The 15,212-nt window shown below is 41.8% G+C and overlaps 1 protein-coding gene across 1 annotated transcript; it reads right to left on the reverse strand.

Annotated features, from left to right (window-relative positions):
• Positions 1-2,950: 2,950 nt before the first annotated feature.
• Positions 2,951-14,601, reverse strand: LOC136610806 (major prion protein-like). Its single transcript, XM_066590006.1, has 3 exons — positions 14,531-14,601; positions 9,885-10,189; positions 2,951-3,905 (listed from the first exon to the last, which is right to left on the reverse strand). The coding sequence occupies exons 2-3, from the start codon at positions 10,177-10,179 to the stop codon at positions 3,301-3,303; spliced, it is 900 nt and encodes a 299-aa protein (XP_066446103.1). The 5' UTR covers positions 10,180-10,189; positions 14,531-14,601; the 3' UTR covers positions 2,951-3,300.
• Positions 14,602-15,212: the final 611 nt, after the last annotated feature.

Raw genomic sequence — 15,212 nt, forward strand, 5'->3', positions numbered from 1 at the left:
ATCTTTAAAAGAAGAAAAGAAGAAGCTGCCCGAACAGGGATGCAGGTAAGCGATTTTTTTTTTAAATAACAAAGGGATTGTTTTTAACAGGGCAGAATGCAGGGGTAAGTTGGAAAAATTTTTTTTTGATTTCTGCGCGGGACAACCCCTTTAATAGTAAAGAGAAAATAAAGGAAATGAGTACTATTCCTATGGGACTCTAAAATGTGAACAGCACTACCAAAAAGGTGGGTGTAACATCCCAATAAAGATGTACTCATGCAGGAACTTCGAGTACTCTCAAGTTGCAAGAAGATGCTCCACACTCTGGAGTATGTACTGCACACAGCTATGATCTCCTTCACTCCCAGAAGGAGACTGCTACAACAATTGAACAGCACAGAACCCAAGTGAGGAGGAAATAAAACCCCTCCCCAATAGCCCCCAGGTGCGCCCCAAAAGAGCAACACACCCAAAACCCCTTCCACCAGAGTCAGAGAACACAATGCATAGAGAACCAAAACACCAGCAAAATCACTCACACTGACACAACACTTGGTTATCCCACCCTGAGTCAGCTGTAAGTGGTGGTACTTGTGGTTCGCCGGTGGGTCATATGAACCGTTTTTGGTCACAATTCTGCTCGGCGCATGCACAGGGATATGGCACAGAAGTTGGGCAGTGCCTATGAATGACAGGTGAGCCCACCATTGGGTGGGTTACTGCCGGGCCTCCAAAGGTTGGGTGTAGCTTGGAGTATTTAAGTTGGGCATTTGAGAACATGTCAGCTATTCTTACTCTAACTATGATGAGCAGCATGTTATCTGCACTTGTTGTATAAGTCATATCTATACTGACTTTTGCACAAATGTAGAAGGGAAGATGCCCTCACTCCCCAGCGTGGAGTGTGGGAGATTCTGACACCCAATAGGGGGCATATAAAAGAGCTGGCCTTCCGTCACAGCTCCAGATCCAGAGAGCAGCAGCATCATTGTTGCAGCCATTGCAGGCCCAGTAATACAGCCACAGTCTCTTACACTCTAGGGATCCACCCACCCCAAACAAGAGAGTGAGACTGACTGGAAGTGTCCTGACAACCTGGGGCTGAAGAAGCTGCACCGATGGCAGATCGATTGGATCCTCGGGATGAAGAGCCCCACAGTGCTTGGGAGGAGAGGAAGTCTCCCTTCCTACATTTGTCTGACGCTGCGGTGGTGATGTCGAAGACATTCAGGCAACACAGCAGGAACTGGAGCTCAACATTGGAACTATTTGTTGGTGTGCTGCTTACCCCCGAGAATGTATTATGCAAACCCATGACCACAGTTGACGAAGGAGGACACATTCAGATTGTGTCAGTGTTCATTATCACGCCAATGATTTTGGCGCCATAGTTTAGGTAGGTGGGGGGTTAGAATGATGTATATTATATTTACATATGATGTAAAGTGCTTTACTGATGTGAAATGTATCTAATGTGTTTATGAGTGTCTAACGTGTCTTTGACACAGGATCTCATGGAGCAACAAGGCACATGTCACAAATGGTGAGATGGATTTCAGTAAATCCTAAGGACCTTTGAATTCGAAGAGACGTGTTAACGTTTTGCGAAGAGAATGCTGCTACTACAGAACATGTGAGGCCAGGGCCTATAGCTGATTAAGAAGTATGTAGTGGTCATGCCACAGTATAGAGAGGCTGCAGATAAGTAAAGTTTCAAAAGATGCCAAAAGTTATGAGATAAGACTTGTGCTGTAATGGGGATGTGAATGTTGGTGGGTGATGCCTATTGCAGAAGAAGCAAATCAATGTTGAGTTCATTTTGAAATGTTTAATTACACGAACCCTCCTATGGAGAGACATAACATTTTTTAATTTACTGAACTGAAGGATATTTTTATAGAATATGTGCTGTCTCTGCCTCTGTTTGTTATCGACGGGCCATCCTGAATCTGTGTTGCACCGCCACCCTTAAATGGTTACAGAAATAACAATTTAAAATGAAAAATCTGAAGTACCCTGTATTGTTCTGAATCATCAGTAAACATTATGAACCCATTCATGAATGGGGTGAGTGCTGCCTCTGATTGGCTCAGCGCAGGGACCAATCAGAGGCAGCTCTCAGCTGTCATTCAATAGCTGAGAGCTGCCTCTGATTGGTCACAATGCTCAGCCAATCAGAGGCAGCTCATTCAGTGCAGGAGAAGAGCCCTCTGGATACAGCTGAGCCCCTGCAGCTGCAGAGAGTTGAGTATAGATTTTTGTTTTTACACATTTTTGGATTGATTTTCAGGGAAGGGCTTATATTTTAAGCCCTTTCCCGAAAATCATTGCAGCGCTTGCTGGCAGCCCATTGCTTTCAATGGAGCTGGCTGTATTGCTGGCTCCATGGAATTCCATGGGAGAACATTGCACTCCTCTGCCACAGCTGTGACAGCTGTAGCAGAGGAGAGCGATCTTCAGTATATATTCTCGATGAGGTCGGCGCTGCGAAAGCATCCAGGGGTTTCACATACATAGAACACCGGTTTTCCGCAGTTACATGCGTTCTGTAAACCGGTGTCCTATAATTTTCGCCGCAGGCGTTTTTTCCCGCATGTAAAACTCGCACATGTGACTGCTGCTATTGAAAAGCATTGGTTCTATCTAGTGTGAATTTTTTCGAAGTGCGGAAAAACGCACGTTAAAAACGCCCGTGTGACTGAGCCCTGAAGGAAACTTGATGTGATAATTGCCTGAAAATTCACTAATCAAGTGATCAATGTATGTTTAAGTATGTGGAAAAGGAAAAAAGATGGAGCAAAACCCCATATAATTGTAATAGGTAAGAAAAAATGCAAGACTGAGGATTCAGATGGTACTAAAAAGGAGTCAAGCCAGATGACGCACAAACTGGGTGAGCATGAGTGAACGGGAGGATAAGATTAAAAGACCTGGTGGTAATGGCAAAACACAAAACATGAAAGAAATATTGTGAACGATGCAGTGCAAAACTTGTTTATTGAATACTGTGCATGGCCAGAATGGGAAAACGCTTTTCGGGGCAAAGCTTCTTCCTCATTTCAGCTGGTTAGAATATACAAACTAAGCAATAGGTGAAGAATAAAAAGTGGATACCCCACCAATCAGCAAATTATTCCCTATCCTGTAGATAGGTGATAACTTTGTTGTTCTGGTAAAACTCCTTTAAGGAAACTCAATGTGATAACATTCCAATGGTGCAGGAAATCACCATTGGTACAGACAGTGAAGCAGGACATCTGTATTGATTTATATATGTATACAGAATGCTGTTCCACTAATTAGCATTCATTTCTCACATCATTCTCCTACAAAGTATACAAAAAGTGTGATGAAGAGGCTGAGACTTGGACTAAACAGCAGATTTATCCCAGAGATAATGGGATGTATAGATCCCCTTTTGTATTCGCTGACACACAACTGCCGGATGACGGTGCTCTTAACTCTGACTTCTGTTTGGTCTATATCAGAGTCGTTCTTCCCCTCATTTGGTTTAATCACATATTCGTTCATGGATACGTTGTAGCAATCAGTGACAAATCTGTTTTCTGTCATATATGAATTATCTTGGTACATCGGTCGATAAACTCGATTGGGCATTTGACTTTGGTAGCTGTTGTAATAACGAGAGTCCATATCATTGTCAAAGCGGTACCTCATGTTACTAACTGCATTGCCTAACATGAAACCTACAACTCCCCCTGCCACAGCTGCACCAGACACATATTTCATGTTGGTCTTGCTTTTAGGAGGCTTAGACTGCTTTTTTTTCAAGCTGCCACCAGGATTCCAATAGCTTCCAGGGTTGGCTGGCTTTTGAGGATTCCAATTGTTTCTAGGGTTAGGCGGCTCTTGAAGATTCCAGTTGCCTCCAGAGTTGCCTGTGTCGCTGGGGTTCAAATAGCCTCCAGTGGGGGGGCGTGGCTTGGATGCAGTTCGGGACAGTCGTGTTGTCTTGAGCTCCGCTCTAAACCAGCCAGTTTAGCGACAAAAAGCTATTCCAGCTGTGCAAAAAACCTCCAGCGACACTGAAGAAGTTCTTCAGGCAGCAATGCCGAAGAGGAGAAATCCAAAGACACCTCTGAGCAAGGTGTCCGACTTCTTTACACCTCGTGGTGCGGGAGGAACGGGACCGCCGAGTGAAAGCAGCTCTCCTCCATCTACAAACTCCCCCATGGCATCGGAGAGCTTTGCTGATGCTCCGGAGGTGAGACGTGCCGGCGGCTCGGAGATGCTGAAAGGAGAGCCGCTGCGGAGTGCATCCCGACGTCGGGTGAATAACTCTGCCGGGGGGATCGACTCCGGAGCCATAGCAAGCGTGGAGGGCTTGCCGGCTGGCTCCCGAAGTGCAGGAGGAGCGGGACCGCCGAGCGGAGACGGCTCCCCTACGTCTGCGGGCTCTTCTGCAGCGCTGGGGGACTCTCCTGGGGCTGTGGGAGCGGGACATGCCGGCGGCTCGGAGCGGCTGGAGAAGGAGTTGCCGATGAGCGCATCCAGAAGAGGGGTGAGTGAATTAGCCGAGAGGCTCGACATTAGCGCTACAACACATCTCAAAATGGCGCCAAATAGTTCCCGCTCTCCCTCTTCTTTATCCACCCCCTCTGTAAGCCCTGAAAAGCAGCGGCCCCGTCTCTCCCCTCCTGTCAACTCGTTCCAGCTTGTGGGGGAGACGGAAGAAAATTTATTAAACAGCATCCCATCTTCAAGTCTCCCGGCAACGGAAGATTTTATTAAGAACATGATAATTGCATTACATGGTTCACTGCACAAAGATATCAAAGCCATGTCAGCTTCTATCAACACATCTTTACAAGAGATAGAGTCGCGGACCGACCATCTAGAAAACAAGATGGGTGAAGTGACCGCTTCTCACAATAAATTAATTGATGCCCACTACTCTCTTGAAGATGAAGTCGAAGCTATTAAAAACAAGCTTACTGACCTAGAAGATAGGAGTAGGAGGAACAATGTCAAGTTCAGAGGCATTCCAGAAAACGTTCCTCAAGCTGACATAAAAAAATACCTGACCAAATTAATTAAAAATTTCCTACCAAATGCCTCAGAACAGGATTGCATCATTGACCGTGCCCACAGAATAATGAAGCCAAGTTTCTTGCCAGACTCGGTCCCACGTGACGTAATAGCAAGAATTCACTTCTTTCATATTAAGGAAGCACTAATGGCGGCATCGAGAAACCACGGACCCTTACCACCCCCGTATGCTGGTGTGGGGCTTTTTACTGATTTATCGCAAAATACCATACAAGCCAGAAAGGCCTTCCACCAAGCTACTGCATCCCTGAGAGCCGCTAAAATCCCATACAAATGGGGTTTCCCCGCTAAAATTATTATACACAAGGACAACGCTGTACATGTCCTCTCAACCCCGGAGGAGAGTATCAACACTCTAACAAAATGGAACATTTTGCTGCCAGAGAATCCCTTAACAAATAAGCCCCAAAGACCTCAGGGATCGGCTCGCCGACGTGCGCTTCCACCTGCTCCTCCTTAAAGGCTCTATCTGATCTCCACTAGATGCCCAACTTCTGGAAAATGCTGGACTCAATTTATGTCTTTAAAGACAGCTGGCTGAGTTACCCCAAGCCGAACTTTTTCACCCCAAACATGACCCAGGTTAAGTTACCTGCTTTTCTGTGTTTCCTTACCTGCCTTTATCCACAGACGATCATCCAATGCCTCGAGGAAAGAGGATCTACACACCCTGATGATGACGTCTTTCCCGCATCCTTCGTTCCTCGCGACAGGAAGAGCAACCCACCGCCACCTCTACTCTCAATTAACAGGTCTATAACTGTTTTTGCCTGTTCTTTAGTTATTGTTGTAAATGTTATTTGTGCTGCTTTAATGTTTCCACTTCATAAGCTCTTGATACCCCCCAAAAATGTCTATTAAGATATGCTCTCATAACGTAAGGGGTCTAAATTCCCCCTTTAAAAGGGCAATGGTGTGGAAGGACGCCAAAATTTCTAAAATAGATGTGCTGTGCCTTCAAGAAACTCACTTCGCCCGTCACTCTAGCCCTAAATTCACTAATACACACTACCCACATATCTTCACAGCAAACACCCAGAAAAAGCAAGCTGGTGTGCTGATAGCCATTAGCAACAACATACGCTTTTCCCTTAAAGAACTAATGACCGACGACAAGGGTAGATACCTGATCCTTACAGGTACATTTAATGAAACTTTGATAACCCTAGTAAATGTATATGCACCAAACAAAACACAGTTATCTTTTCTAAATAAATTAATAAAAAAGGTCAGGAAACAACATACGGGTAAACTAGTCATCTGTGGTGATTTTAATACTATTCCAGATAAAAAGATAGACTCAACCTCTCAGTTTAGAACCACAACTGTACTCCAACCATGGTTACACAAAGAGTGCCTTTACGACACCTTCAGATGCCTTAACTCCTCCTCGAGGGAATTCACATTTTATTCACCAAGGCACAAATCATATTCTAGGATTGATCTATTCTTAACAGATAGGTGGACCCTTTCATCAATTGTAAACTCCACAGTGGGAGTCAATACGTGGTCAGACCACTCACCTATTTACTTGACAATAAATATGGGCCCCCCCTTCAGGCAAACAAGAATTTGGAGAAACGATATCAACCTCTTCAAATCCCCTGCAAACCAAAAAATAATTGTAAACGCCTTATCAGAATATTTCACTCTGAACTCAACCCCTGATATCAGCAACTTTACTCTTTGGAACGCTCATAAAGCGGTCATAAGAGGGATTCTAATAAAACTCAAAGCACAGGAGAAGAAAAACAAGCAAGAAAAAATAGACCTCTTACTAAATACTATAAAAGAACTGGAAAAGCTACAACAAAAATCTTTCCAAAATAAGATCTCTTTGGAACTAGCCTCTTTAAGAAGAGACCTACATAAAACTCTCCTAGACAATTTCAACAAAAATCTTACCTACTCTAAAGCAAATTTTTACTCCTATATGGATAAACCCTCGAAGCTAATGGCTAACCTCGTTAAAAAAAACAAGCTAAAACAAAAATTCCATACATCACAAAGAATACCTCCTCTACAACAAAAATCACTCACCCCCAGCTAATTGTGGAACAATTTAAAGATTACTATAGCAACTTATACAACCTGTCAAATAATTCTGATGAAGCCCACCCCACAACAGAATGCATAAACAGATTTCTAAACAATATATCTCTTCCCACACTGAGCCCACATAAAGATGCCCTAAATAAACCAATTTCGACAGATGAAGTACTTAAAGCCATCAACAGTCTAAAAAATTATAAATCTCCTGGGCCAGATGGGTTAGCAAATGAATACTACAAATTCTTTGCTCCCTCTGTATTGCCTTACTTAACTTCCATATTTAATGACTCAACTAGATTGGGCACGATGCCAGAGGAGATGCTTCAGGCCACCATCATCACACTGCCCAAACCGGGCAAGCCTCCTACAACCCCAGCGAATTTTAGGCCCATTTCCCTCTTAAATACTGATGCGAAGCTCTACGCAAAAATTCTCGCCAACAGGCTTCTAGCGGTTTTACCCACGGTCATACATAATGACCAGGTGGGTTTTACCAGAGGTAGAAATGCAACGGATGGTGCGCGAAGGGCTCAGAACCTGATCGAGTTGGCTGGCTCGAGTCGGACGCCTTCTCTCTTCCTTTCCCTGGATGCAGAGAAGGCGTTCGATAGAGTCCATTGGGGTTTCGCTTTCGCGGTCCTCAGGAAGTTTGGGGTGGGGGACTATTTCCTCCGCGCAGTCCAGGCTTTATATACGAGACCCTCGGCCAGAGTTCTGGCCGATGGAGCACTTTCCTCACCCTTCTACATCACTAATGGCACCCGTCAGGGATGCCCTTTATCCCCATTATTGTTCGTCATGTTAATAGAACCACTGGCTGAGATGATTAGGATGTCCCCAGGAGTGAGAGGATTCCCGATTGGAATGAGACAGTATAAAATCGGCCTTTTTGCTGATGATGTTCTCATCTCGATAACTGATCCTCTAAACTCTTTGAGAAACGTGCACGACTGCATTTCCCAATTTAGCACAGCTTCTCTATACAAACTAAACACTGACAAGTCATTAATACTGGGGATCAACATAGACTCTAAACTAAAAACTCTCATCCAAAAAGAATTCCCTTTCCAATGGAGATCAAATGTGCCTTACCTAGGCATCAAGCTATGCAGCAACAACTCGGAAACAATTCCATCAAACCTAGATCCACTACTGATTTCTCTTGGAGGCGAACTGGAAGAACTAAGCAAAAGAGAGCTATCCTGGTTTGGTAGAATAGCCATTTACAAAATGCTGGTCCTTCCAAAGATTTTGTATTTTTTTCGCACGCTATCCTTACCGATTCCCCAATCTACAATTTTTAAATTCCAAAAACAAATGTTAAACTTCATATGGAATAACAAAAAACCTAGATTAGCAGCTTCTATCTTATACCAGCATAGGAAGCAAGGAGGCCTGGTGGTTCCTAACCTCCAGGCTTATTACAATGCCACTATATTAAGCCAATCCAGCAATTGGCTGAGAGACCAGCAACTCCCCTCCTGGTGCCATATGGAAAAATGTATAAATAAAAACAGATCTTTGGGGTCTTTAATTAACGCTTCAATCATAGGAGCATTGAATCCAGAAATCTTCCCTCTTTTACAATTTCAAGATGCAACCCCCCTAATGCAGGTTACTCTTCAATGTTGGAAGCAATTAACACACAAACTCAAACCGGGCCCGAGGGGACCGTCAATAGATCTCCCTTTGGAGATTCTCAGTTATTTTATACGAGATTTCAACCTAAAAAGATGGAGCAATTCTGGGATAAAGAGATTGTCTGATCTAACTGACAAAGGAAGGCTTCTCTCGTTTCAAGAAATACAAAATAAATTTAAGTTGCTTGACTCTGAAGCCTTCTCCTTCATAAAAATCTACTCCCTGTTAAAGAACTCCAACCTAACTAGCTTCTCTCCCCCAAGGGAATTAGAACAACTACGCTCTGTATGCATAAATTCACACATTTCCCACACTAGAGTTTTCTACAACCTCACTTCAGGTAACAAAAATAACCCAAAAAGAATACACCTACTAAACTGGGAGCTTGACCTAAAAAAGAAAATAACCACCCTACAATGGACAAAAGCATTTGATTGGGCCAACAAAGCCACCCTATCTGCTAATATTCTTCAAACCCATTATAAGGTGCTATCCAGGTGGTATTATACCCCCGCAAAACTAAGTAGATTCTTCCCTAATTTTGACAACAAATGCTGGAGGAACTGTGGCCGTGAGGGCTCATTATTCCACCTGTTTTGGGAGTGTCCCCTGATTGGAAATTTCTGGGAGGAGGTCTTTAATTCCATACAGACCATCTCAGGGATACGCCTACCCCGTCTACCTCAGCTTGCTCTCCTTCTTATAGACTGTGATATAATCCCGACGAAAAAGAGGTGGTGGATATGTCACTTTCTTCTATCAGCAAAAAATATTATAGCAAAAAGGTGGAGAGTGACATCCCCCCCCTCTATCAAAGATCTTCTAGATGCTACTGCAGACCATTACTGTTATGAGAAAATTTATGCAAAAAACAATAACTGTCTTGCTAAGTTTAATCAAAACTGGAAATTTTGGCAGCAATTTGAGTTAAAAAAGTTGTTTTGAATTTGTTTATATTTCCTTCTCTATCCTTTATACTCTATATTCGATTCACTAGAACACAACCACAAGGACTCAAAAGCAAAACGCATGTTTACGTATCATTGGGTGAGAACCACTTAGAAAATCTCTGTATAAGCAATGTTGTGTCTATGTTTCTTGTTGTAAAATGAATAAAAAATTACTATTTAAGAAATAGCCTCCAGTGTTGCCTGTATGGCTTGGGTTCAAATGGCCTCCAGTGTTGCCTGTATGGCTAAGGTTCCATTTGCTTCCAGTGTTGCCTCGGTGACCTGGATTTTGTTTGCTTTCAGTGTTGCCTGTGTGGTCTAGATTTTGGTTGGGTTCATTGTTGCCTCCATGACTTGGACTTTGGCTGCTTCCAGAATCCCTGCCACCACCTTTACTACTCTTTTCTCCTCCTCTCATAGAGGCTACCATCGATACGAGAAATAAGAAGATTAAAGCAACTTGAATCCAGAAAATTTTTGTCATCTTGATCAACCTGCAATAAGAGGAACAAATATTGTTACAAAATATTTTAATATTTCATTATATTGCATATTTCTCATAATATTAAACATGAACAAATGTTACAAAATATGTTCTTATTGCATTGTAATTCATATTTCTCAGTGTTAAATATAAAATACGGTCTTAGATGCACAAGCTTTCATGCTATTTCATATTTTCTACAAGCAGAATAAAAGCCCTTAGACACAACACAATACCTTCTCATAATTCTCATTGTTTAGTCATTACAAGACATAGGGGCTGACACAATAAGTCAATCTATATGTATAAAGGCAAAAGCTCTCACTCACTGACTCGCCATTGATTCTCTAACTTCCCGGTGTTGTACAAACATGAAATTTGGAACAACCATTCTTTAGATGTAAATAGGAAAAGTAAAGGGGTCACAACTTGATTATTAAATTCTAAGTGTAAAAGTAAGTGACCCACTATGTTATTTATCTAATCTAATTCTCTAACTTCCTGGTGTCGTACAAACTTAAAATTTGGCATGACCATTTTATAGGTGCTATAAGGTGGAAAAGTAGAGGTGTCACAACTTGATTATTCAATTCTAAGCACCAAAGTAAGTGACCCCCTATGTAATGTAACTAATAACACACATCTGTACCGCACAAGCATGAAATTTGCCGCAACTATTCTTTACATCCTAAATAGGAAAAGTAAAGGGGTCACAACTTCAATATTCAATTCTAATTGTGAAAAACTGTTCAAAAATCTATGATACATGAGATTGTTCTTTTCTCAGAAACCATAAAGCCTAGAGAAATTATTTGTATACTGAGGAGACTCTCCCTCACTGCTATGTGCATATATTGAGGAGAATCTAACTAACCTCTATGTGCATATACTGAAAGTCTGTAAAGTATATAATGAAGCTGCGATGGACTGCAGTGATGGAGCATGCCTTTAGGGCTAAGAAGGGGCTGCAATCTCTAGTCTGGGAGTAAATTTGAATAAATAGGGGTGTTACCTTTAAGGGTAAAAAGTGAGGAGAGTGTGAGGGGTGCCACATTCTGGGGAGGGACATCGGTACATGCAGTCTGAGGAGAATCTAACGCTCCTCTATGTGTATACATATTTTATTCCTCAGTTCCTCTGAAGTAGCCACAACTTCATAAAATTTTCTGTGCGAACAACAGGTAAACACCTGTACCAAATTAACTCAGGTGAAGCCAGGTATATCAGCTAGTATATAAAAATCTGAAAGCTATTTTACAAATCAGAGAGTAGAGAAGCTGCTGCCAAATAAGATTACAAGGAGCATAGTTCTTAATAATCACCTATTAAAAAGGTACCTGTCAGGTCCCTTGAGGGTCTCTAACTGTGGGCAGCAGAGTATACAGACATGCTGATTTCAGTTGTCTGTCATTTATACCAATCCATTGAAGAGCTTTGTTAAACTTACCTTTGAAGGTTTGCAGCGCCGGGCAGAGCAGAGTCTGCTATAGCTAATTCATATTCATATATTCATTAGTAACTCCACTCTCCTCTTCTCTTCAGATGTTGTGTCCATGTTACTGTGCCCAGAAGTAAAAACCCATAAGGGACCTGATGTATTCCATTTAACCCCTATTGACAAATGCCTTCCGTGAATGGCAGTTGTCAACTGTCATTGTATGGACCTCGGTTTCACTGGATTGGTCTGCAATAGAAAGTGGGGAGGGTGCCCAAGATATACCTCCACATCAAAGGGTAGGATGACAGCAAGGCTGTTGGAGCCAGTTCTTTTTCCTTTGATGTCCAGCATCACAGATGTGGTCACTACTTTGCTGAACAACACACTATCGAACCACTCTGAAGTTTCAAGGAATAGTGTGATTCTGCCCTTGAGGAGCCAATGCTGCCAAAAGTCTCTGATCTCTTCTCCTAGTCAATGTATTAGCGATTGCTCTAACTCCTCCAGAGCTGTGCCTTTTGTTTTTGACAGCCAATGTCATGAATGTTGTCATCACCACAAACTCTCCATAGACTTCAATTGCTTCCTATTTTTAGTTTCGGTACCACTTTAACTTCACCTCCATTCCATGGCTCTTCTTCAGAGTGGAAAATGCCACCACCATCACTTAAAGGAACAGTGTTGAAAATAAAACTTACAATAAAAAACACATTTGACAAGAACAAATATGAGCATTAGTAGAGGTTACAATAAAGGTTACATCACCCCCATTACACATATGCAGATGATGTCTGCTGTGTTCAACAGCTGAAACCTGGTCACAAGGGGTGGGATACCTCTAATCCCATGCATCAACCTTTTAAATGTTGCTGTCAGTACTGATGAGGCTTTTTCTTTCACATACGGTCCAGCCTTGACAAAATCGCTAACTGCCACTAGTTCACCATTCACCATTACAGGCTGGAGTCTTGCAAAGGCTCCTAAGCCTGAAATGCATGTCTTCCTATTAAAGGGGTTTTCCTATGATTTAGAATTGCTTCACAACCTCTCTGTCCTTTACGTAAGCTGCTGATCAGGATATGTGACTGCTGCAGCCAATCACTGGTAACAGTAATGACCTTCTTCAGCCAGTGATTGACTGCAGCTGTCATAGGTCCTTGTTAGAAACAACCAGAAAAGACAGAGTGGTTGTGAAGCAATTTTAAGTTGTGGAAAAACCCCTCTGTCTGCAAATATACAGTATACTGCAATACTTAAGTATTGCAGTGTATTGTGTAAGTGATCAGATGATTGCCAGTTCAAATTCCTTATGTATTAAAAAAAAGGAAAAATAAGGAATGCTTAAATTCGTTTTAATTATCTGTTCCTCTGTTCCCCAAATGTGATAGAAAAACGTAACTGGTTAATGGAGGCTAACATCGATGAGAATGAGCCCTTACAAAGCTTGGTTCTGCATTTATGCTATAAGCTTGGTTCTGGTGCTGTATTTATCTACTGAACTTGGTTCTGAGGTTGCATTTATGTTTATGAGCTTGGTTTGGGGGCTGTCTTTATGTACTAAGCCTACTTCTAGTACCGTATTTATGTGCTATGTTTAGTTTTAGTGCTGTATTTATGTTAGGGAAGGCGGAGGCAAACAGGTTATGGATGGGTAGCAGCTTGTGGACCAGTGCTGTGTGCTCGTCCCCAGGCTAAAATTAGCCTGCCAGACCCTGAAGAAGGGAATATGCTGAAAACTGCCAGAGGGGAAAGAAGACTGACTATGTCCGAAGCAGACGTTCAGTGGCACAGATTAGCAGCAGCACCAAAGTGGGCACATGGGAACAAAAAATTATAAATAATGCTTTTTTATGGTTTACTGTATAATACTCCCTATTACTTTTGGAGTTTTGGTATGACAACGACTCAAGAGACAAGCCCTTTAGATGAAGAACATAGATTTTCTAAAAATTTATAAACTGTCAACCCCATGGTGGCGCCCCTTGGTAACCACTTACTCTGTATATTCTTCTTTCTACTCTTACATGATCTGCCTTGTGAAGTGCATTTATTGACTGAATATGGCTAATGTTGGAATAAGATTACTGTGGTTATTGATATGACGACTTTACTATATGGGTAGCGTGATTTTTCAGCAATTAGCACTGTTCGCTTGCAGTGGAGTTCAAGGTCTAAATCCCACCAAGGACAACATCTGAATGGAGCTTATACTGCATGTTCTTCCCATTTTTGGAAGGGACTGAAATGCATGGCAGAATGTTGGTGCTATATAAGTAACATTAATACTGGGCATATATTTACATGTAAAACAGAGGTGACAACGTCTAGATGATGTCACCATAAAAGTTAAATAAAGTTATCTACAGTATATAAAAAACACACAAATTGCTCTTTTTCAGAGAGACTGAGAAACATGTTTTTTTTTTGGTTATAAGTCAAAGTGCTTTTCTAAAGTGGACATATCCCAGTAAGCAGAATTTTGTCTAGAACCTTAGATTAAAGAACACTTGAAAGAGCAAGATACAAATGGGAAAGGTTAATGACACAGTCAACAAGGTCTTCTCCTCCTCACTGAAAATACAGTATTCCTAGCTAAAGAATGCATCCTATAAGAAGCAGCCCCATAGTCTTGGCGAAGCATCTCAACAACAACCAATGACCAAGTTATCTGGCATCCATCTCATCTTCAATCTGCTCCATTCATGTAAAGAGGGAACGTCATCGCAGCCACAGCCCAAATTCAATACAATTGACTGCTTTCAGTACAACCGCCTTAGAGAAAAACAACCTCATCTATCTTTATAGAACTAGTTTGGCCTTTTTTCTTGTTTTTCCTATCAAAATTGGACCTTAAGCAAATTGCTGCATCATAATTGCAAACTGCAAATAGGAAATGCAGAGATTCGTACTTACGGTTGTAAACCTGGATGTGTGGAGCAGTCACAGAGTTGAGCAGTACTGACAAAACTTCTGTCTCTGTACTGTCAAATATGAAGAAGAGGGCTGGGCATTGACTTTGGCTTTGTGTCTAATCTATGTGACAGTTCTTTTTAACCATTTCTGCCTTGTTAGCACTAAAAATGGTATTGCTGTCAAAAAAATTAGGGCCCGAAATTCACTTTTCTTTACCAACAATTCCTTGGATGAGAGTTATAAAGTTGCCCGTATTAAATTGAAAGTCTCGATTACGTGCAACCTCGATTCCCCATATGGAGCCTTTTTCTGCAAAAGGTAAATACACCGTTTGTTCCCCCTTTCCCATGGACCTGAGAGGTTGTTCAAAAATCATTTCATATCCCTTAATTTCAAAATCTGTGGATCCCTGTGAATTAGCACAAAGATGGATGGCCCGATTCTCCAGATATGATTTCGGCATCTCTTGTTACCCAGATAAGCAAAGTAGTAATGTTGATACTCTGTTAGGATTTCCCTTGGTCAAAGTGGTGAAATGTTAGAAGGCAATGAAATTCAAGATCTAAGAATATTTCTTCTCCCACAAAAAGAAGGAAAGTCAAATCTAATAGTAACTCATGCTCCAATACTTTTACAAAAAGTGAATCAAGATGAATCACAGTGAGTCAATTGCCATCTAAAG

Source organism: Eleutherodactylus coqui, chromosome 2 (genome assembly GCF_035609145.1).
Source record: "Eleutherodactylus coqui strain aEleCoq1 chromosome 2, aEleCoq1.hap1, whole genome shotgun sequence".
NCBI lineage: Eukaryota > Metazoa > Chordata > Amphibia > Anura > Eleutherodactylidae > Eleutherodactylus > Eleutherodactylus coqui.